The 25,182-nt window shown below is 42.4% G+C and overlaps 1 protein-coding gene across 5 annotated transcripts in view; it reads right to left on the reverse strand.

Annotated features, from left to right (window-relative positions):
* Nucleotides 1–649: 649 nt before the first annotated feature.
* Nucleotides 650–25,182, reverse strand: part of KLF8 (Kruppel like factor 8) — a 695,632-nt gene continuing 671,099 nt past the window's right edge. For all 5 annotated transcript variants that reach the window (XM_044057426.1, XM_044057423.1, XM_044057425.1 and 2 more), the window contains one exon: nt 650–3,207. In XM_044057426.1, coding sequence (XP_043913361.1) covers nt 3,026–3,207 — 182 coding nt within the window. In that variant the 3' untranslated portion in view covers nt 650–3,025. The remainder of the gene's footprint in view (nt 3,208–25,182) is intronic.

Here is a 25,182-nt window from a genome sequence, read left to right on the forward strand (position 1 = left end):
CACTCTTTGCAATTTGCACTACTTGAAGGTTAGACATTTCAAAAATCCAAAGGAATGCAAGGTAGACCAGAAGCGTACATGATCAAAAATGGAAGGAATCCAACAATCAACGCTCAGCACAGCAAAAATAAACCCAGCTCATAGTCTACGAGAAAGGTCTAATACAAGTAAAACTGAGTCAATAAGCTTTTGTTCAATTGATTGTTGATTATTAGATATTTCAAAGCCCAGCACTAGCTTTCTTCCACTGGGAAAACAGATGTGTTCCGACAAATGCTCTCTATCAGGTATGCAACTAGAAATGACCATCATGTCAATGCAAACAACTAAAGAAGTTTAGTGCACAAGAACTCAGTTTTCCAAGTAGGACAGTGAAATTCCAGCACCTCCAACTCGTTTTAGTCCTTGTACACAGTTTTCACATACCATAATGGTAATAACCCCCAATTAAAGACCGAATCTGAGCAAAGCAGTACTGAGGAATTCTGGTCAGAGCTCATAAAGGATGGTCGTCTCCCACCATTTAGGAGAAATCAACATACACTGCTAACTGTAGCTCCAAGAAATACATCAATACACTACCCAGTATGATCTAATATTAAAAGAATATCTTACAAGCACACAGAAAAATGATTTGATGACATTGGGCTAAGTGAAAATTCTCTTCAGATCTGTATTTCTGTCATTCCAATTACAGATATCATACAAAATGAAGCAAAGCATCAGATTTTTAAATTAAATCATATCCTTGTCTTTCCAGTATCATCTACTGTGATGTCACACTCATGCCTACAGAAACATTCTGTGATATCATAACAAAGCACTGCACATTCAAGAAAAGAAAGGTGGTGCACAAAAACTGATAAGAGTTTTACGGGATAAAATCATACCTTTCCACAACCTGTTTGATGAATTCTTTTAGATGGAATATATAAAAATATATACATGCTAAAAAAATTAATTGTGGTAAAAAGCTTTCTGACCTCTTCCCTCAAACTGTCGTACACTTTCAAATCAGTAATGACCTGTACGCATTTTCTGAGTACATACAACTTAAAGATCTCAGCTCACAAAACTGTAATTCTGAAACCTGTTCTGCAACTTCTAGGAACATGTTCACATTAACAGTGTTACTCTGGTATAGTTAAACTGTTCGCAGAATTTAACATGGGGCAGTGAAAACCTACCAGTCTTTACGTATTTTAGGGAAATGGGTGTTTTTAAGTAGTATGGTAATACGTTCCTTTCTGTTAATCCAAACCAATCAACTATTAAATAAATAAAATGTTAAAACAGCTACATGGATAAAATACACTGCAGCACAGAATGCAAAGAGAAAATGGGTACCTAGAAAAATAAAATCCTAGATAATATATGCCTGTGAATTAAATAATTTGATTGAAAAGGCAGCACTTTGCATTCATGACGGTCTGGGCAGCACACATGGTAAAATGAATTAAAAAAAAATAAAATCAATTTTCTCAGAGATATCCATCATGCACTTACGTGCAGCATATCACAGACTGCTACACCAAGTCATACTACAAGGGTGCTTTCAAGGAGGTGGCAAGAGATCATGGTAATGCGGAAGTGGTGTAGTGACCATATTAGGCCTTTCTTTGTTCTGTAATTGCACTGAAGTCTCACTGGCTCTTCATCATCTTCATTACGTTTTGCAGTCCTTCCTTTTACGTTCTAAGGAAACTGTTGCTAAGCACAGGCAGAATGCTCACTTTCTAGAAGCAAGTATATTCCAAACAACTCAGTCATAGCATTTATGTCTGCCATTCTTCTTTCAAGGCCATCATCACATCCCTTCAGTACAGGGACTTCCTCCTTGTATAAAAGTTTCTAGTACCGGACAGCATGGAAATGAATGGTATGGCAAATCTGGCAGGATTTCTGCCCAAAAACGTCCAACAACTGCTTTATAAATTCAAGTCACAACATGTATCACAAAATATCACAAGGCCACCAACAACATGTGCATCAATTCTGAAACAACTAAAGGACCCCCCACCTAAATGCTCCCACACCAAAATCATTCAGAAATGCAATGCAGACAATTGCCATGCTGAAAAAAAGCCTGAAATCACAAAGGTCTGATCAACAGAAATTTAAAGAAATGGTGCTAATTAATCCCCCCAAAATCAAATACTATTTCCACTAGTGCTCTCCTCTTGAAATGCATGAAGATCGATATAAGTGCTATCCACACTTCATAGTGCAACAGCATACATATCCTGTAAACATCAATAAGGAAAGCTGCTAAGTCCAAAAAGTTATAGAAAAAAGCCCTTCTCTGACCAATGCAATAAGACCCATTTGGCAAATGTTACTACCAAAGCAGAATCAGGGTGTGAAATGGGAGAAGGGTTCAAAACCAAACCTTCCCCACCCATACTGGATTCAACCAGAAGAGGTAGCACACTGCTTGGAAACCAACAGATATAGGTTTAAATCCAGCTATTAGTCCTTAACTGTATGAAACTCATTTGCTAAGCAGAGAACCCCTAAAAATTAACATGATACTGTAGACCAGATATGCTATTCAGGGAAAATGCATTTCAAAACAACTGGTGAGGGAGGTGATTTGAGAAGGGGGTGTTCACATTTTGACAGCATTAGAATACAACTTGACTCAAATCTATCTCTAACAAAAAGAAAAAAGTAAAGAAATATAAATACTGTTTTTCCCTTTAGGAAATTAAAACCATGTGACTGAGATTCCCACTACAGAGCAGCAGAGTCTGGAAAAAGGCAACAGAAAGCAAAAACAGCTTGAGAAATACTGTGGTCCATAACTTGGCTTTAAGCAATCAGGACGGGGGGGGGGGGGGGGAGTAAAACTGTTAATTTTCACAGTCTCAAAGCTTTTTTCTTTTTTTTTTTTTCTGACTTTTTCTCTTGAATTTGGGCATCCACAGGTGCCGTGTAGGAATTCAGCGCATGCTGAATCGATGAAGAATGCGACACAAGGAAAGGTACGCGTTCCTTCCCTCCCCCTCTCAGTCTTTCTCTGATCTCACATCATGATATGTCTTCTGCGGTGGAGTGCCAAGTGGTCTGAGCGGGAAAACGTGCGGTCACAGTCTGAGCAGCGAAATGGTTTTATGCCGGTGTGCTTACGAAAATGCCGAGTCAGCTCATCAGATCGCGCAAACTTCCACGTGCAGCCTTCCCAGGTACACTTATAAGGCTTTTCACCTGAAAATAAAAGACCATGAAGAGAGTCAAACTCGCATGTAGGTTTCACAAATCAATTTAGAAATCAATAATATTAGACAGAAAAAAACACAACTTAAAATTGCTCTAGGGATAAAAAAGTAAACATTTTTTGAGTGATGTGTGAAACAAAACTGATTGAAAAGAAAAATATATGGAGATGTCCTTATACAAACACCCTAGGGTCAGCTTGATGAAATGAAAGTAAGGAAAATTACAACTCATCTGTTGACATAACAGTTTATTTTATTTTACTTCACATTTGTTTACTGGGGTAGTACACCAATTACAACTTAACATTTTCAGGTACTGCCCAGGTGAAATAATTCATAAAGAAAATGTAGAACAGACTGGTGGTAAAGTGTACATACCGAAAACATAACAGAACATAAAGCAGCAATATATAACAAAAACTGTACAGTAGCAATTAAACGATGTAGCAAAAATTGTGAGAGAACTGAACATTTTTCATGATTGCATTTCAGGTTCAAATCATAGTGGAAATGCTGCGGGGATAATGACAATCTTTGGGCAGGTGATGACGAGGGAGTCAGCATGTATTAGTCATTAACAGAATAAGGCTAGAGACTGACAGGCCCCAATGTGACGTGGCCAATTGTGCAGTTTGATTTAGTGAGGAGGAATTTTTTAATTTCAGCTCTGAGGGTGAGAAAGGGGGAGTGTAGCTCCTTTAGGTGGAAGGGGAAAGATTCCCTAGTTTAGGTGCAAGGATGAAGAAAAAAATGGTTGGTGGAGTGTAATGTGGTTTGAGGGAGTAGGATTGAGGATTGTGTGGGACAGACATCAGAGGTTGTAGAGAGACAGCAAATGTGTGTGTGTGTGTGTGTGTGTGTGTGTGTGTGTGTGTACATTCGGAATACAGTCTGGCAGCTAGTGGTGGGATTCTGGAGAAGTCAGAAGACAAGAATCTAGCAACAGATCTACTCTGTGTTGCACTGGGAACCCTGCTATTTCAGGGTGAAGCAGTGATGTTCATAATAGGGTGAGAGTTAGTAATGATCAGACAGATTTTGCTTTTGATAGCCTGTAGTGTGGTGGAGTTTTTCTAGTAGGTAGTGGCTATTATGGGTAGTCCATATTTGGACAAGGTGGTCTCTTTTGCCTACAGCGGCCCTAGCTTTCTTGGATAGGTAGAGTGAGATTTACCCAGTCCAGAAGAGAAGTAAGTTAACTTCTGGCCTTGATTTCTCAATATGAGAATGGAGTGTTACTGACTGCTCTACCCACAAGCTGAGGTATTTGAACAGGTTTGTTGTTTCTAATGCATCTGTTGTTAGGGTTTGTGTTGCAGGGGATAGAGTGAAAGGCAGCCCCTTGTTGTGGTAGCAGGCCTCTGCCCAACAGAGGAACTCTGTCTTTATACAAGGAATGATAGAAATCATTGTTTCCAGGTCGTGAGAATGTTGACACCATAGGCTTTTTAGATACAATTGTAGTTTCTGATGAAGTCTGATTACAGATGAAAGCGCTTAACCCTGTTTTTGTACACTAGTGGTCTGTGTTCGTGATTGTATCTGCAATAAATTTCTTCATTTTATATTTGTTTCGTATCCAGTGGAATATTTCGTTAAGTGGATACTTTTCTACACTTCATTGCCTGGGCGTTGTGCAGTTGTGAGTTGGAGCCTTGACGGCAGCCTGAATTTTTTGTTCTGTGAGGTTGTCTGGTTGTTATTTACGTGGTTACATATGGAATTAGTAGAATTCAAGAGAGCATGAACCCCAGGGCTTGCAGATATAGCTGGATCTTTGTGGACAGTAGTTTGAAGTAGGTTGTCAAATAAACTTGTTTCTCTGGAGTGAGAAAAGCCATCTGGAAGTTGTGCTCAAGCTTGCTCCAAGGAATACAATCTGTTTGCAGGGTACAAGATGAGATTTCTTTTCATTTATGGTGTACCCCAGTGAGGTCAGATGTTTCTTTATGAATGCCAGATGTTTTAATAGCAATTCCTGGCTTTCTGCCTGAATCAGACAATCGTCCAACTATGGGTATATTTGAATATTTCTCTGCCTGCAAAATGTAATGGCTGGAGCTAGACACTTTGTGAATACCCTGGGCACAGTAGATAAGCCAAAGGGAAGTGCAAAAAATTGATAGTGCATGGAGCCTGCCCTGAAGCGTAGGTATTTCCTGCAAGATTCCCTTTTTGGAATGTGCAGGTAAGCTTCCTTTAAGTCTAAGGTTGCCAACCAGGCATCTTTGCCCAGCATAGGAAGCAGCTGTTGAAGTGTTAGCATTTTGAAATTTTGGGATTACCAAAAAGGTGTTTAGAGTAGAGAGGTCCAGGATAGGACACCAGGAGCTGCCTTTTCTGGGTACCAGGAAAAGTCTTGAATAAAAACTTTGTCCCCTTTCTTCTGCTGGGACAGGCTGAACATCCCTAATACTTAGAAGAGAGAGTGAACCTGCTGTAGTGCCTCTGCCCACTGATTTGGGGGTAAGTCTGGCCAACCGCGTTTGGGGTTGGTAGGGTGTGGAAGTGGAATCTGTATCCTTGGGAAACTATATTCAAAACCAATTTGTCCTGGGTAATGAGTTCCCAGTTTTTTGCATGCAGGGAGAGTTTTCCTCCTAAGGGAGCAGGCAGTTGAGCAGGGCTTGGAAGGGTTAAGGTTAAGTCATTGTGCCATTTTTCCATAGGGGGGTGTCTTACTACTCCCTGCTTTGGAAGTGGGAGCCCCCCACTGCTTAGGCCTGTGCGTAGCTTGAGACTGTGACCTAGGTTGTCTGCAGTTCCTGAGTTTGGACTGAGAAGGCCTGAAGAGGCTGGAAAGGACCAATTCTTTGAAGGCCAATGCCTACTAAATCTAGGAGGCTGTACTTTCAGGAAATCTTTAACAGTTTGCATAGATTTAGCTTTTTCCCCCATCTTTTTGAGGACAACTTCTGCTTTGTTGCCAAACAGGCGGTTTTGGTTTAAGGGATCATCCAGTAATTTAGCTTTAACATGATCTGGCAAGTTTTGCTCATTAAGCCAAGCATGCCTTCTAAGTATAGACCCAGTGACAGCAGCCCTGCAAGATGCTTCTAAAGAATCAAAACCACAATTCAAAGTATGTTTACCATCTTGTTCTGCAGAATGCATTAAATCTTGTAATTCTTTGTGTTCAGAACAGTCAGGAATCAACATCATTTTCTGTTTAAATAGTCCCATAATATGCTGCTGGCACTTTAACATATGAAACTGGCAATTTAAAGCCCTTATGGCCAAAGTAGCAGAATTATATACTTTCTTATCCCATCTGTCCAATGCTCTATAATCTCTATCAGAAGGGGTAAGGTTTTTGGCAGCAGTAGCCTTAATGCCCTTAGGTCCTTGGGAAATGGGCTCTGGGTCCACAGTAGGAATCTTGAAGAGGAACTTGTGAGAGTCAGGTATACTCTGTAATACCGGTCAGGTTTTCTGGGAGCTGGAGGTAAAGTGTATGGGGGAAATGCTAGATTCTAAGAAAGCATCATCTACAATGTCCAGAACAGGAGGGATAGCTACAGGCCTGTGTTGAGGGAGGAGTAAGAATTCCCTAAGCCTCTTTTTGGAGTCAGAGTAATCCTGGCTTTCCCACTGGAAATGCTCCCTAAGAGTGTGCAAAGTTTCACAAAAAGAAAAATCTTCTGGAGGGGAAGCAGAGGGAATGGAGTCCTCTGCATCAGAATCCTCATAGTTAGATAAGGGCAAATCCTGGTCAGAAGAAACAGAAATATCAGATCCCTGATCTGAAGAATCAGAAGGAAAATCAGTTCTAGGTCGCTTACAGGGGGGAGGCTGGCTTCCCCTAATTAAGATAATAAGGTCCTCAGCCATTCTATGCATTTGTTTTTTAGGCATATGGGCCTGAGCATGCGGTTTGGACGTCAGTTTTCTAGGCATGGATCGAGTTTTAGGCCTGGATGAAGAAGATGGCGTCGGTTTAAAATGCAAGTCTGTAGGCCTGAGTACACCCTCAGAAGCCGGTGCCTGCACAGCAGCTCCAGACAAATCCAAGGTAGAGACATCCGCAGGTTCCATAGTCAAGGAAGCATCGCGCGGCTTACCAGACTCCGAGTGGGTCTCAGTAGAGGCCTACGAATCTGAAGTAGCAGGTATCAGGGACTGTGAAAGCGCCTCACTGAGTACCGTCGGACTGGCGACTAGCTTAACGGAAGCGTCGTCGGCAGTTTTGGAGTTATGCGGTCTGTCTCTGTCTTTATCCTTACATTTTTTCGGAATATCGGTAGTCGGATGGCTTACAGAAGCCATTTCTGGATAGTTATACCAAGTACCAAAATAATATAGCCAGACGATGAATAGTTCGGGGGTTGAACAAGGCACAAAACCGACAGCGAGGGATGTCGTGGTCTGGGCCTAAGCAAGGAATGCAGTACGAATGAAAATCTTTATGAGGTTATTTGTTTTCCACAGTTAAGACAATTGTTAACTTTAAATGACATCGGTTAAGAGCAAGAAAACGTTTCCCCAAAGGGGTACTTAGCTTTAGTTTGAAGACTTCGGTTCTGAAACTCGAATATGAAAATTTCAGGAATCGGACGTCCGGCACTTATGAACTGCTTCTGCTTCGGGCACCGCGTGGCAAGAAAGACTGATGTAATGGTGTCGGCTGCATGTTTTATACCCCTGATGACCTGACATCATTGAAGAAGAGACAGCATCCAATGCAGGAATCCAAGACTCTGGTATTCAGGCCAGCTGAGGGCTACCTGCAGGCAGATAACCCAAATGTGATGACTGCAACAGTGAAACACGAAGAACATCCTTGGGATAGTCCCACTGAAACAGGTATAGGCTGAGAGAAAAATCCTACTTTAACTTTGAAGAATCTGTTTGACAAGAAGTCTTGGAGCCAGATGAAGGATCTGTTACTAATGTCAATGTTCTGAAGAGCTAGGAGGAGGATTTGGTGGTTGATTATATCAAAGACTTTTGTAAGGTCAGCAAAAATTACTCTTATCAAGTTACCTTTGTCCATCTTGCGGTGAATGCAATCAATTATGAACCAGAGTGCCCAAATTGTACTATGACCTGTCCATAATCCATGCTGATTTATGGTACGGGAGATGGAGTTGCTTGAATATATCTTGAGAGTTGTATATAAATTATATTTTTTAGCACCTTGTCAAGAGTGGGAAGGTTAGACAGTAGGGTGAAGGTGTGAGGTATTTTAAGGTTTACAATGTTTGCACAGGGGGATAAATGAGTGTTTTTCCAGATGCTTGGCATTATATTTTTTGTCAGGCATAGGTTAAAGCTGCGATGAATGGAATGAGTTAGTAATTTTCTGCAGTTGTTTACAAACCAGGACTAATGTGGTCTGAGCCGGGGGGGTGGGGTCTATGGTCATGTCTTCAATTAGGTTACAAATATCTTTATGGGAGATTTTTTCAGTTGCAGACTCTAGTGAAAATACAGAGCAGCTTTTTTGGGGGGTGGGGGGGGGGTAGAAGACCTGGCCATTCCACAGTATCTCTTTTTAATGGACAGGGAAGCTAGGAGCTGCTAAGCACCACAAATACCTTTTTGTGCATATGGCATTATCATAGGCTTCTTCCTAGTGACATAACTCTGACTACATCTTTGCCTCTTTTCAAACAGAAAATTAAACTGTACTTCCAAAACCACTGGCTCTGTTCCTGCAGTACACCTGACTAATTTATCTTATTTATTACTCTCTTACTCCTCTACTCCTCTCCTCTCCACTCCAACTCCTGTTTCTGATTCTACCACTATTAGAACTACAAGTATTATACTTTCTCTGTAAAATTGTTGGAATTGAAGAACAGTACCTTTCTTTTTTTTTTGAGAAAACTTGTTACATTACTGTTGAATATCTCTCTTGCAGTGTTATTAATCCTTAAGTTGTATTTTTTTTAGCAATATATTTCTTATGTAATGTACTAGTAGAAAGTGGAGCTTTTCTCCTCGGGCCTCTGCTGAAAATGGACTTGTTATCCAGCCAGACTAGCCCGATCAACAAATGTAAAATAAATAAAATAAAATAAATATGGTGAAATGAACATCATTTCTGTAATGGAACCACTGCTTAAGGAAAGACTTACTAACGTGTCCCTGAAGTTGTGATCATGAGGAGACTACAAGTTGAAGCCATCAGCTACACATGGGGATATGTCACTGTCACATACTGCTGTTCTCATTAGGGGGGGAACTGCAGATGAGGGCGATTAAGTACTTCTGTTTCAGTTCTTGGTAAAGAGGCAAAAGGGCAAGTTCCATTACCTCAAAGTGCAGTGACAAGAAGCAGGGGATAACATGGTGAAGCATACAGCATGGTGATGGGGGAAAGAGGGGTTGTCGTATGAAATTTTTTTTGGGGGGGGGGTGTTTCACTGAAACAAGTCTTCCTTTTAGCAAGTCTGCTTTTGCTGAGAATTGTTTGCAAACATTTTCATTTCACCTGTTTACATTAAGAAACATGACTTTCTCTGCTCTCATACATAACAACTGCCCACTCGTACTGCATTTGCAGCTCTGCAAAAAGAAAGGATTCTTTCAATAAGACAACAAATCCTTGAAACTCACAACAGAGCCTCTAGTTTCAAGGAGAAAAGGGTCAAAGGGGGTTCATAAGCAACTCTGAAGGCAGTACTTACTAACCAATGCAGGATCTTATGGACTTCAAAGATCACATGACAACATCCAAATAGTGTTGCCAGAGAAACCAGGATCTTGGTTGTTCAAAAATGACCACAGGTAGCTAAATTTATGTACTGTTTCCACTGGTAAGACCACCACAGTGGTTTGTTACAAAAAGTGTGATTCACTGTATTACCACAGAATACGGGCCTGAATTGTACATTTGGACACAGTACTATTGGTTTTCAGGGTCACACTGTGCAACACACAGCACTATCAAACATACTATTAGCAAATTCTTCTTTCTTTACTGAATAAAGTCAACACTATTTTGGCAATACATACAAGCAAAAAAAAGAAAATGTCCACACAGCTATGGACTACATGATTTGTTTACACAAGAAGATCACATATTTACTTCCGCCTTACCAGTGTTCTATTTTACCAGAACCCCCCAAATTAAAGTTCTGAAACAGAAGGTGGCTTAAGTGTATAAACAGAATGACAACAGGTACATGCGTAATGAGAGAATCCTTTACTTTTAGAGAGTGAAAATAAAGTGCATAAATTAGTAAAGTTATGACATCAATGTTGTCCTATTAAATAGAGAAGGATGCTAAAAGCTAAACAGTTACACACACACACACACACACACACACACACACACACACACACACACACACACACACACACACACACACACACACTCTTCTAGATCTCTCCGTATTGTTATAGCTCTGCTTCTGGCCTGCCACGAGCATTATAGGAGTTTTTCACATGTGCATAAAGTATTGAGTCCTGTGTTTAACTCCATAAATAATATAATTGCAGGTGATTTCAATCAAGCTGACTTGAAATCTGTATTACTCACTATCATCAACATGTGAATTTTGCAACAAGATGGGAGAACAATCTGGATAAGGTGTACACAAATGTAAAACTGGCCTACAAAGCAGTACCTTATCCACATCTGGGCAACTCAGACCATCTGGCCATCATGCTACTTCTTGCATACACACCCCTGCTTAAAAGAGGCACACCTACAACCAAACAAGTAAGGATATGGCCTGAGGGAGCAGTCTTGGCACTACAGGGCTGCTTCAAATGCACAAACTGGTCGGTGTTTAGAGATGCAGCTGTAAAGAACCACCATATTCACCTGATGGAGTATACAGAATGTGTAGTGACCTATATTTCAAAATGTCTTTTTTTTTTTTTATTTCAAAATGTCTTGATGACGCAACAGTCATCAAATGCGTCACCATGCATGCTAATAAGAAACCCTGGCTATTTGGTGAAGTATATGAGCTAAAGGTACAAAATGCTGCATTTAAATCAAAAGATAAGGATGCCCTAAGACAGGCCAGAGCAAATCTAAGTAGAGGGAAAAGGAGGCTAAGAGGACCTATGGACGTAAAATTCGGGAACACTTCTCTGACCAAAGGGATTCCAGATGTCTCTGGCAAGGTATTCAAGCCATAATTGACTACATGCCTGCATCCTCCCCATGTGATGCAACACAATTACTGAACAAACTAAACACCTACTTCAGCAGATTTGATATGGATAACAACACTGTGCCAAATAAGCTTCCCCGTCGAACAGAGTCAGGAGGTGCTATGTCTAAGAATATCTGATGTTCTAAAGACCCTGAGGTGAGTAAACCCAAGAAAACCAGCTGGCCCTGATAATATTATGGGAAAGTAAGAGACTGTACTACCCAGCTGTCCATGGTACTAACAGATATATTCAACACACCCCTGCAACTTGCCATTGTACTCAGTTGCTTCAAAAATACGACAAGTCATTCTCTTACCCAAAAATATCCCAACCGACAAGCTTAAATGATTGCCAAATAGTTGCTCTTACATCAACAGTAATGAAGTGTTTTGAGTGGTTGATCAAGAACCATATCTCTTCAAGCCTACCTGCAACACTAGACACATTGCAGGTGGCTTATAGATCTATGTGCTGCACAGCTGATGCAACAGCTATAGCACTTCATGAATCCTTGGCACATCTAGAGAACAAGAATTGCTATGTCAGAATGCTGTTTATTGGTTTTACTTCTGCCTTTAACACAATCATCCCCCAGAATCTGATACTGAAGCTGATCCAGCTGGGCATCAACACCCCCCTATGTAACTGGATACTGGACTTTGTCATCAAAAGACCCCAAAAAGTATGTGTGGAAAATAACTGTTCAACCAGTATTACATTGAACACGGGTGTCCCTCAGGGCTGTGCCCTGAGTCCTCTGCTGTTCACCTTGTTGACGCATGATTGCATGGACAAGCATGAATCCAACAAAATCATCAAGTTTGCAGATGATACCACTGTTGTAGGTCTTGTCAGATGTAGTGATGAAACAGCCTACAGGGGTGAAGTGGAGCATCTGATAGGCTGGTGTGACAGCAACAATCTGGCCTTAAATGTAAGCAAGACCAAATAATTAGTAATGGACTTCAGGAGGACTCAGGAGATGCATCAACCTCTGGAGTTTAAGGGGGTGGCAGTAGAAAGGGTCAAAAACACCAAGTTCCTGCAAGTGCACATCTCAGATGACCTATCCTGGTCGACTCATATTAGCCACACAGTGAAAAAGGCACAACAATGTCTGCACTTCTTATGGAAACTGAGGAAGGCAAACCAGTCTCAGTCCATCCTCAAAGCCTTCTACAAGGGGACCATCAAGAGCATCCTCTCAAATAATATCCTAGTTTGGTATGGTAGCTGTAAAGCATCTGACTGCAGGGCTCTCTTGAGGGTAGTGGGGATAGCAGAAAAAGTCACTGGTTCCTCGCCCCCATCCATGGATGATCTGCACGAGACTCGGTGTGTGGGAAGGGCTAGGAAGATGACCAATGATCCCACTTATCCTGCCTACGGCATGCACTTCCTCCTTTCCTCGGGTAAGTGGTATCGCAGCTTACACTGCAAAACATCTAGACTGAACAGGAGCTTCTTCCCTCTATCCATAAGGCTGCTGAACTTGAACGCCAGGCATGACAGTGAATAATTACATCAACATGCTACTTGGTATGAAGTATCCACTATAGTAATCACTCTGGCAAATTCCTTCAATAACTGGTATAGTTAGCCTGATGCTATTACTTCCTGAATGCCCTAGTGATGAATTTTTTAGAGTATTTGGAGTACCAATGGATCATTTGTACTAATGCTACAGATCCCCCTGAATTAAATGAACATGTTTCCATTGTTAGTTTACTGAGATTGAAAGCTAGTTTTATGTTGTGATTTTTATGGAGCATTTTTTATGTTTTATCTATATATTTTTTGTGATACAAACCGAATGACTTGTTGTAAATGATGGTTATTATTTATATATTTTTTGCAATATTTTCAGTATTCTTTGACCACGGTGGTTATGTTTTATGTTTAGGCATGTTAGCACTTTAAGAAGTTAATTGCTTCATTAGTTGTGTAGGAACTGTATAAAAGGTGTGTTTGGAACTGACTGCATTTTTCTGAAGAAGTCCACAATACCGAGACAAAAGCGCTTAATTTTTAGTAAAGACTAAAGTGTGTGGTTCCAGTTTGCCTACTTCATCGTTATTTTGTGTTTGGTTGCTGTATTTCTTTATTTGTGGTCTTTGTTATGGAAGGAGAAGTATAGGTGGCCATGGTGGTGCAGCAGTTAGCGTTGCCGCCTCACAGCAAGAGGTTCTCCGGTTCGATTCTCGGCTGGGGTGCCTTCTGTGTGGAGTCTGCATGTCCTCCCTGTGGTCACGTGGGTTTCCTCCGGGTGCTCCGGTTTCCTCCCACATCACGAAGACATGCAGTAGGTGGATTGGACACTCTAAATTGGCCCTAGGTGTGAGTGTGTGCATGTGAGTGTGTGCATGTGTGTGCCTTCTGTGGAAGTTTGGGCGCCGGGCTGGCAACGACACTGTAAAACTCCACTGCCAATCATTAGCGGACAGATGATCCGCTGTGGCGACCCCTAACCGGGAAAAAGATGAAAGAAGAAGTAGTAGTTATGGAAGGAGAAATATAATGGGACCCACATTCTAATTCTAATTTTAACAATCGTGTTCTGCAGGAGATTACGGCATCTATTGGCAATCTCACTCTCCTCATGAATCAGTTAAGCCAGCAAGTTACAATGGTAACTTTTAGTTATGTACTCACCATAACTTCAGATGTTTTGGATCCATCTCGCCTACATTCTGAATGATGGGTTCGGAGCCGATCCCTCGGCTCCGACTCGGCACGCTTATGCCAAAGAGCGAAGTCTCTTATTGGCTGAGCTTACTATATCCCAGGATGCACCACTACCAGTCCCCCAGATCTAGTTTGTCCGCATACATGCACACACGCATACCCTGCTTATATAACATCATCAGATGAAACAAGATAAAAACAGTTGAACTCAAAACCGTTCAATCTCTTCTGATCTGCAAGGCAGGGGGAAGGAGGGTGGGTATCAGGAATGTAGGCGAGATGGATCCCAAACATCTGAAGTTATGGTGAGTACATAACTAAAAGATGTTATGTGATCCTATCTCGCCTACATTCTGAATGATGGGACAGCGTCCCTAGCACCTGAATCCTGGGTGGCTCACTGGAAAACACTCCTGAGTACCGTGGAACCAAATGATGCTCGTCCTTTAGATGCCACATCCAATTTGTAGTGGGAAATGAAAGTGTGCGGGTTGGACCAAGTAGCCGCAGCACAAATTTCCGATATAGCGAGCTTGGAATGAAAGGCTATAGAAGTAGCCATAGCTCTGGTAGAATGAGCTTTGATAGATGATGTAAGTTGTTTATTCAAAGAAGAATAGGCCTGAGTTATGCAATCTCTGATCCATTTTGAGATTGTAGCTTTTGTGATGGTTTGGCCCAATTTATTATCTGAGAAGGACACAAACAACTGGTCTGACTTACGAAGTTGCTGAGTCCTGTCTAAATAGAAGCGTAATTGCCTGTGAACATCCAATTTATGGAGAGTGTATTCTGCTTCATTAGAGAATTTTGGAAAGAAAACTGGTAGCTCTAGAGATTGTTGAAGACAGAAACTAGAACAGACCTTTGGGACAAAGGATGGATTAGGCCTAAGTGATACTCTATCCTTGTGGAAAATCAAGCACGGTGGTTTAATAGACAGGGCTTGAAGCTCTGAGACTCTTCTTGCAGAAGTAATAGCCACTAAGAATGCCGTTTTCCAAGACAGATATTTTAATTCGCATGTAGCAGCCGGTTCAAAAGGGGGAGATGTTAATGCGCGAAGCACCAAATCAAGATCCCACGGAGGTGCAGGATGAAAAACTGGTGGTCTTAACAGACTCGCACCTTTAATGAACGTTTTGCATAGTCTGCTGCTCATCAAAGGAGGATCCGTGGATTCATGGAATTTAGAGATAACCGCTAGTTGGACTTTAATAGTTGAGACAGAAGATCCCTGATTAAACAGGGATGTTAAGAATTTCAAAACCTCTGGGACAGGAGCAGTGATAGGGTCTAAGCCCTTGAGTTGAGCCCAGATAGCAAACCTCTTCCACTTACTGAGGTACAATTTGTTAGTGGTGGGTTTGTGGGCCGAAGATAAAATGTGAACAACTTCCGGGTCTAGTGTGTGCCTTCTAACTAAAGTTGGAAGTGGAGGAGCCAAGCTGTCAATTTCAAAGATTGAAGGGACTGATGCCAATGTCCCGACTGATGGATTAGCAAATCCGGGATCAGGTCTAAGGTCCACGGATCGTCCACTGCATGCTTTTTTAGGTAAGGAAACCATATCTGACGAGGCCAGTATGGGGCAATCAGAATCATTGAAGACCCCAGTTGAGAAGCTTTTTGAATAACTTTGGGAAGGAGTGGAATTGGAGGAAAGGCATAAAGTAGCCCTGTTGGCCAAGGTTGTGCTAGAGCATCCATGGCTGGTACTTCCTGATGTGGAATCAAGGAGAAGAACCTTTGGCACTTGGTGTTTTGTGGAGTTGCAAATAGGTCACAGCACGGCGTCCCCCATCTCTTGAAAACCTGGGCTGCTACTGTGCGGTTTAGAGACCATTCGTGAGGAGAGAGAATTGTCCTGTTTAATTTGTCCACCAATACATTTGACTTTCCCGGGATGTGGGTCGCTACCAAGAAGCGGTTGGTAGCTACAGCCCATTCCCACACTCTCATGGCCTCTCTGCAAAGGGGATACGATCTGGTCCCTCCTTGTTTGTTCAGATACCAAACCACCGACATGTTGTCTGTGTGGATGGCGATGATGCCCTGAGGAAGAAACTTGTGTAAGGCCTGTAGGGATAGAAGTACAGCCCTCATCTCCAACACGTTGATGTGGAGAAGTGCTTTGTCCGGAAGCCAGGAGGCCTGAACTAGCCTGCCCAGACAATGCCCCCCTGACCCCTTCTGCGAGGCCTCTGTCGTCAGGGTAACGACTGGAGGGAGAACAAAGGGTTTTCCTGATCCAAGTTGGATGTCTGAAGCCACCAGCGAAGGTCCCTTTGCATATTTCCGTAATCATGATGTGATGATTGAGGGGAAGATCCTGAAAGGACCATTGAGTTGACAAGAGCCACTGAAGAATCCTCATGTGTAATCTTGCTAGAGGAACTAAAAGAACCGTGGCAGACATTGAGCCTAAAACCTGTAGGACCATCCTGGCTGGGGCTTTGGATCTCGAGATCAGAGCTTGAACTTGGCCCTGTAAAGTTCGGATCCTTTCGGCAGGAAGAAAGACGCATCAATCTTGAGTCTATCTCTGCTCCTATAAACTTTATGCGTTGAGAGGGCAGCAAGACAGACTTTGACCAATTGAATGTAATCCCCAGGGAAACACCCAGGAGATGGTGGCTTTGAGGTTGTCCATTAGTAGATGCCTGGTGGTGGCAGTCAGGAGCCAGTCGTCGAGATAGGGAAACACTTGGAATCCAAGACTTCTCAGGTGAGCCGTCACTACTGCCAAACACTTGGTGAACACCCTGGGGGCTGTGGTGAGACCAAAGGGCAGAGCACAAAATTGGTAATGACTGACTCCCAGGCTGAAGCGCAGATACCTTCTGGACGCCTGATGTATCGGTATGTGATAATAGGCGTCCTTGAGGTCTATGGAGCACATCCAAACATCCTTCTCCAACAACGGGAGAATGGATTGTAACGTGACCATTCGAATTTGGATTTCGTGACGGATTGGTTCAGTCTGCTGAGATCCAATATTGGTCTCAGGTCCCCTGTCTTTTGGCACTAAAAGAACCTGGAGTAATTTCCTGATCCGATCTGGTCTGTGGGGACCGGTTGGATGACTCCTTTTCTAGCAGCTTTAAAGCTTCTGCGGCTGCTATTTCCCTTTGACTGGGTGGTGGGTCCGGGATTCTCTTGGGCGGTGGGGTGAGTATTTGAATGGGATGGTGTAACCTCCGGCAATGATCGAAGCACCCATCTGTCCTGAGTGATTGACTCCCAGGCTTTTAGGTGCTTGGCAAAGCGACACCCGACTGGCTCCGGAGCAGCACAGCCGGGCAATCCCTCATGGCGTGTGGGAGGCTGAAGAGCCACGAAAGGACTCGCGGTCTCCAGAATTGCGGGGCCCTCTGCCGCCTCTGGGACGGCGTCTCCCTGAAAATTTCCCGCCCTCTGCCTCTGGACGGGGAATCTTCCTGCTGTTGGGAGAAAAACTTGCGAGATTTGGAACCACATTTTCCCCTCCTTTAGCCTTGGGGTAAGGCCGAAGGGAGTGGAATAACGGCACCTACGGCAGATAACGTTTTCCCTCTTGCTCACAGCGGGTAAGGGTGTCTTTCACCTTGGGTCCAAACAATGAGGACCCATCAAAGGGAGCGTCGTGAAGGAAGACTTGAAGGCCTCCATGAACTGACACAAGCGGAGCCAGGCTTGTCTCACGAGAGCCACGCCTGTGCCTGCCGCTCTACCCGCCTTCGGCCGCATAGGAAATGAGCCTCATGGACGAGTTAGAAATTGGCGTAAGGATAGCCAACTGAGAGCTAACCGACTGGGCTAGCTGCTCAGGTAGGTTACCGAGAGGGAATCTGACAACTCCTTGACCAGATCCCTCTGAAGCCTGGTAAAATGTGCCAAATAATTCAGAGACCTTAAGGTAAAGGCCGCTGAAGTCAGGGTGCGCTTCCCGCACCTATCCATACTCCTAGACTCCTTATTAGGAGGATGGACGGACGTTGAAGCCTCTGCCACGTCCTGTTGTGTAGCAGATGCCACCACCATGGCATCTACAGCCACGCCTTTAGTAAGGAACTCCTTCTCGGGCGGAGCAGATAAAAATTTATTTGGACGAGAAGGGACTGGTTCCACGGTATCTGGATGTTCCCACGCCCTTCGACAAACTAAATCCAGAAGCTCGTCGAAGGGCGGAGACACCCAGGAGGCGGAGGCTGAGCCCCAAAGGCCTTGAGGAGCACTGACTCGTCAGCAGAGGGGGGGTTTGGATATCCAGCCGCCTCGTTGTTTGAGGATCTCTAAGATGTCTGCAAATGAGACATCATCCGAGGGCGACTGGGACCCCTCTGCATCATCCATATCAGTGTCGATGTAATAGACTCGGGGAGTCCACGTGCTTCCTCTTGCACGATCTCTTCCTTGGGGTTCCTCTGAAGACAACTCCGAAGAACCCTCAGGAGGAGGGAACCCCACTGGGGTAACCTCAGGCCTCGGGCTCCGCTGGCTACGGACAGGGAACTGCCAAAGACCCAGTCTCCACGCCCAGGGAAGGTGCTGGTAAAACCGGAGAGATGGCGAAGAGGACTTGGCCAAGGCACTCCTCATGGCCCTGAAAGCCGGACCCCAGAATCCTGGGAGTGTCCGGACTCGAGCCGTGATAGCCGACGGAAGTCCCGCAGCGAGCACCGAGGGAGGCTCGGAACCAAAGCATAGGTCCCGAAACATCACCCCGGGTCCAGCCGAAGAAGTCCAGCGTACCAAACTCGGACCCGAAGGCCCGGGTTGGAGTAAGGGTCGGAGCCGACCCTGAGATCTCCACCGGCTCCAACAGCACCTGCTCCGACGGAGCCGAAGCAGTCGGAGGAGGAATGGCAATGGGGTGGGCCAAGGTCATCGGCTCCGAAACCAGCTGGGTCGGAACCGAAACAAATTTTTGGAAGACTGGGGACTGGAACAGTCTTTGGAGCACCCTGTCTATATCAGAATCCGACATCCTCGAAGACCGAGAGGAAACAGAACGGGTTCGAGAAGGCCTCTCCATCGGCCCCAAAGGGCTAGGGGACCGGCTCCGAGGCGACTCGATGAGTATCGGCGCCGAGGAATACTCACAGCAGATTCCATCGGTGCGAGGTAGACTTGGCGCCGAGGAGGAAGTGTCTGGCGGGCGACCCTTGTCGGCTCCGAGCAGCGGAGCCGGCGAAGGTGACCCGCCTCTCGATGCCCCAGCCATCGGCTCCGAAGCCAGAGGAGTCGATACTGGTGGCATCGAGGCAGACCGTTCCAACCTCGGCTCCGAAGTCTTTGGAGCCGAAGGAGAGGCCTGCCTAAGTTTCTTGGCAGTCGGATCCGGCGGACTGGTCGGAACCGAAGCCCTTTTCTTTTTGGCCGGAGCAGGAGAGGATGCCAAGGCTTCTTCAAAGGAAGGTTTAACTAACCCCTTAAGAATCAATTTATTTTTCCTCTCCTGGAGGACCCTTGAGGAAAAAGCGTGACATACACTGCATGACTCCTGCAAGTGCTTTGGCCCGAGACAATATACACAGAGCGAATGATCGGCTGTGATAGACATTTTAAACCCGCATTTCGAACATTTTTTAAAGCCCGAAGGCCTAGGGGTTTGAGACATGATGTTACACAATTCTAGTCACTTTGACAGGAAAGTAAACAACTAAATTCTTACTGATGATAAAGCTAAGCTTACAGTTATAGCTTAATGCAAACACTTCCTGTAAAAAAGGACAGGGAACTCTAAACCAACTATAGAATTACTAGAGACCCTGTAAAGTATTAAAGGTTGACAGTCCGGGAAGGCCCTGGATGAGGGGGGCCGAAAACAAACTCAACCCAATCACACACAACAATTTTACAATCCAAATCGTACACAAATGTTAGCGATAGCCGTTAAAACAGCTTTTGTGAGCAAAAACAGCAAAAAACTGACAGAAAAGTTAGTTAATAAAAACTACTCAGCCCAGCCAGCTCGAGACCACGTCTTCGCAGGGAAGCGGCAAACGAGATCTGGGGGACTGGTAGTGGTGCATCCTGGGATATAGTAAGCTCAGCCAATAAGAGACTTCGCTCTTTGGCATAAGCGTGCCGAGTCGGAGCCGAGGGATCGGCTCCGAACCCATCATTCAGAATGTAGGCGAGATAGGATCACATAACATCTAATGTTTTTTAAGCAGCAGGAACTTTAATTTACAAATAGATTTTACTACTTGCTCTGGTTATGCAAGATTCTGCTGCCTTTTCATGCATCACACCAGCCCAAAAGGGGAACAGAAGAACGTATTTTAGCTGGTGAAGGGTACTCGCAATCAGTTTCCAACAACTGGCTATGGGGAGTGACATTCACCTTAATGATTAGTGAATGAGGAACAGAGGTGGAACTGTGACCAAATCCAACATGGTGGCAACCAGGCAGTTTATAGAACATTAAATGAAGAACTTTATTCCAGGATCTTATTTTTAAATTTAAGAAGCTACAGATGGAGAACTGCTATTTGAGGGACTGTCACAGAAGAGAAGAAATACTGAAGGGACTCAGGTTGTGGAAATATCCCAAAGGATTTGAAGGACTAAGCCTTACACAGTGATTTGCTTGTAATGTATAACAAACATGGCTGTGAACTTTTAGCATTGCTTATTAAACATAATGACTTTAGAATGCGGGATTTAAATGCTGAAATTGTGAAACTGGATCCTAACATTACAAAAGATTTGTTATTTCCCACCAAGGTAAATTAATTCAATAGTTTGTTTGTTAATGTTGAAAAAAGTATTTCTGTGCTTAGAGAGAAAAAAATTAAGAAATTAAATAGGGACCAAAGAGATTATGCAAATGGGTTGGCTTACCCTGCACCTAAGGGGTTGGTCATGAAAAACAACAATAGGAATCCTAATGATGCCAGTAATGTTAGAAATGAGAATGGAAATGCTGAAAGAGGGACCCCTTTGGAATACCCTATAGTGAGATGATTGGAGAGAATTTTACAGCAGAGCAAAAGAGAGGGGCAATTGAACAACTCTCGGACTCAGGATGTGAATTTTTCCTACAGGGGCAGAGGGAGGGGGAGAAGGAGAATGTAAATGGAACTATAGACAGGGAAGGGGGGCCTGAACTAGTGGTCAACACTAAAGGTGATTTTACTAATTTCAATTACAGCTTAGTAAATGTAACCACACAGTGGGCCAATTTATTAGAGAGAGAACTTAATTTTGTACCAGCAAAAAGAGGAAATGTAGCTTACAAGTTTAGTAGAAAATTAAACTTGAGCTTTGCCTTTAGGGACAATGTGATCCCAAGAAATGTTTGCGAGTGGGGAGATTTAAAATTCTCTATTTAAAAACAAAAACAACAACAGTGGAATTGGAAACAATCTATCCAAGGATGAGAATAAATTATTGGGAGAAATTGTCTCCAACAAACTTATTAGGGTGATGAAGCCAGACAAGGGAGAGGGTTTAGTGGTTATGGATGGGATTGATTTTAGTAATAGAATGGGCCTCATTTTGTTCACAGACAAATATGAGGAACTGTCGAGTAATGAAATTAACATTTCTTATAGGAATATTAAATTGACCTTGGACCAAATGTTGATTAATGATGAGGTTACCATCCAGGAGTATAATGTTTTGGCTATTACCCATCCAAGGATCCTGACTATATTTGGGATCCCAAAAATACACAAAAGCATTTTTGATCCCCGTATGTCCCATTGAGGATGCCAAAGGGTGTACCACCTTAAATCTATTCTGGCTCAACATGAATGTATTTTTAAGGATTCCTGGGATATTTTATTTACGATTAGGCAGGATTTTTATTCAGATAATTTAATTTTGGTTACTAAGTGTATGTGATTTATTCTCGGTTATACCCTCATCAAGAGGAAATGGATTTGTTTTTTGATTTCATAAGAGCGTTAATGGAATCAGTTTTGGAAAACAATTTCTTAACTTTTGAAAATCAGTTGTACAAGTGGATTAAAGGTGTAGTAATGGGGGTCCTGTGCACCCATTTTTGCAAACACTGTTACAGCCCAATGGGAGAAAACTGGTTGTGTATTCCTCTAGGCACAGTAACTGTTGTCATTTTATAGGAGGTTTTAGGGTGACAATATTATTTTTTGGAATAAGGGAGTGGCTTTATTAAGAGAATTTTTTGACTACATTAACGCTTCAACTCATTTACTTAAATTCACCATGGAATTTGATAAAAATAGGGTCAACTATTTGGATGTCACCATTTTTAAAGATTTGGTAGAAAATAAATTTATATCAACTTTATATCAAAAACCAGCTTATTCAAATTCTTTGTTACACTTTTCAAGTTGTCATCAGATACATCAAAAGAAGGCCTAGTACGCACATAATTTTTGTTTTGTTTATAAAATTTCAATAAAAATTGTTAAAAAAAAAAAAAAGAAGGCCTAGTAAAGGGGCAATATGTTTGACTAGCTAGGAAGGTTTCTAGGGATAATTTGTTTGCACAACAATGTGTGGTACTAAAAGGGAAGTTCTGCAAAAGGGGTTATCCCATTGAGTTTGTTAAAGATATCCTAGAAGAAGTGGAGAGGAAAAGATGCAATGGATTACATCTGCCTCTCCTAGGGTCTCAAGACAGGCTTTGGGATGTTAGGAAGGAAAATTTCAATATTGGGGACACTTTCTGGAATAAAACATGGATAATTTCATTTAACCAAGATTTTTTTTACTATTTCGAGCATTCTTAGAGAAAATTGGACGTTATTCAGAATTGACATGGATAACCTTAGAATAGTAGGGGAGAAGCCCATGATAGTTTACAAAAAGGAGACATATTTTAAACAGATGTTAGAGATGACAGGGGGCACTGTAAAGAAAGGGAAAGTGCCAAAATGTAAAAATTGTACACAATGCACCAATATAGGGGATGTTGTGACATTTAAGGGACAAATGAATTGCAACATCCAGCACAAGTTTTATTGTTACTCTAAAAATGTGGTTTACATATCAAAGTGTCAGTTACATGAAGAATTTTATATAGGGAAGACCAAAAGGGCTTTTAAGGATAGGATTTATCAACATTTACATGAAACCAGAAAGAATGAAAGTAAAAATGCCTTTTATAGACATACAGGATAATGAGGATCACTTTTTTTAAGTTTAGTGTTATTGACCATTGTGATCTGGGGCCCAGAGGTGGACCCAGTGATGAATTTATAGAGTATTTGGAGTACCAATGGATCATTTGGACTAATGCTACAGAGCCCCCTGGATTAAATGAACAAGTTTCCATTGTTAGTTTACTGAGATTGAAAACTAGTTTTGTTATGATTTTTATGGAGCACTTTTTAATAATTTTTATGGTTTTCTATTTGTGTAAATGATGGTTATTATTTATATATTTTTGCAACATTTTCAGTATTCTTTGATGTTGGCGGTTATGTTTAGATGCATTAGCACTGGGTTAATTGCTTCATTAGTTGCGTAGGAACTATAAAGGCGAGTTTGGAATTGATTGCATTATTCTGAAGAAGTCCACAATAAAGGACGAAAGAGCTTAATTTTTAATAAAGACTCAAGTGTGTGATTCCCATTTGCCTCCTTCATCATTACTTCCTGAATGTGCAATAGTTAGGAGTCTGTCATCATTCCATACATGTGAAATATGAACATCAGAATATATCATACTACAACTGATGAAGTGCAATATTCTAAGTAATCACAATGTGAAGTCATAGTCTTGTAACAGCTACAAGTATAACACTGTCTAATGTCTTCCTGTCCAATTGTGGTAATTTAAGGTGATGTTAATATTTTAATTATTAGTGTATGTGCATTAGTCTTACTGTCATTCAAACTGTGTGTTCATTGTTATGTCTTGCACGGGGACCAAAGCAATGGAATTCCATTCAACTTGCAATGCTGTGTATATCTGATCGACAATAAAGTTTACTTTGACTTGATAAATGCATACCTAGTTGTTGTGCAATTTTGTTTTTCTGAGAGAGGAAAAAGACACCTGCATCAGGAGTACATTATCAACTAGATACAACTGTATTCAAGCAGTGCTACTACAAACAGAAGTGATGTATTATTCTCTAACAAACCACACAGAGTATTAAAATAAAGCACACTGTTTTGGAACTACTACTCTGCAGCCTGAAAGCCTGCATGTTTTTGACTTTTCTCCTGATCATCTACATTGATAATTAATTTATTTACATAAAATGAATGCATCTTTATACCTTTTGCACAGAATCGGATGTACCCTTTTGTTTAAATCAATACAGTGTTACCTAATGTTACACTGCCATGCCACTGACCCAAACTATTCTGGCAAATCTTACTTTTGATTAGACCAGACCACTTTCTCTTTTTGTACTTTATTAGTGAACACTTGTTTGATGTCACAACAAGGTCACTATAATATAAGAAGCAGGCAAAGGACACACATGGCGTAAAACCAAACAATTTATTTAGTAAAAAACATGTAAGCGCTTTCGTGCAGTGCTCCTATGCTTCATCAGACATAAAATTCTATCACAAGCCAAAACATTTTAAACACTGTTAAACCAGTCACTGTTGGCAACCTTTTTCCCTCCAATTAAATAATTAGTAGAAACCAAGTGAATTAAAGTAACCTAACACTTTAGCAAAATAAGTAAATTTTTAGAATGTTCCAACCACAACTTATATAATAGAGTTCAGATATAATAAATAAGACATATGACTGCGGAGGTGGTTCTGCGGTAGCGTTGTCACCTCTCATAAGATGTTGTCCTGTTCGATTCTCAGCTAAAGCGTCTTCTGTGTGGAGACATGCGTGAATGGGCGTACCTTCGTTGAAGGTTGTGCGTCAGAGCTGGCAACTCTGCACGTAAAAATCTACTGCCAATCATTAGCGGACCGGAGTTCTGCTGTGGCGACCCCTAACCGGGAAAAGCCGAAAGACACAAAGTACAGTTTTGTACCTACCATAAATGTAGATGTTTGAGTGTTCACACTGCTGCAGTCATCACACTTGGGTTATCTGCCGTCAGGCGGTCCCGCAGTCGGCCCGAGTTCCAAAGTCTTGGTCCAGCGTCGGTTGCTGTCGCTTCTTCCCTGATGTCAGTGTGACAGGGGTATAAAAGAGGCAGCCGACGCCATTTTCTTCAGCTTTTCTTGCCCCAGATGACAGGTGCCCCCAAATAGGAAGGCAATA

The sequence above is a fragment of the Protopterus annectens genome, chromosome 15.part0, assembly GCF_019279795.1.
Source record: "Protopterus annectens isolate FY-2018-M chromosome 15.part0, PAN1.0, whole genome shotgun sequence".
Classification (NCBI taxonomy): domain Eukaryota; kingdom Metazoa; phylum Chordata; order Ceratodontiformes; family Protopteridae; genus Protopterus; species Protopterus annectens.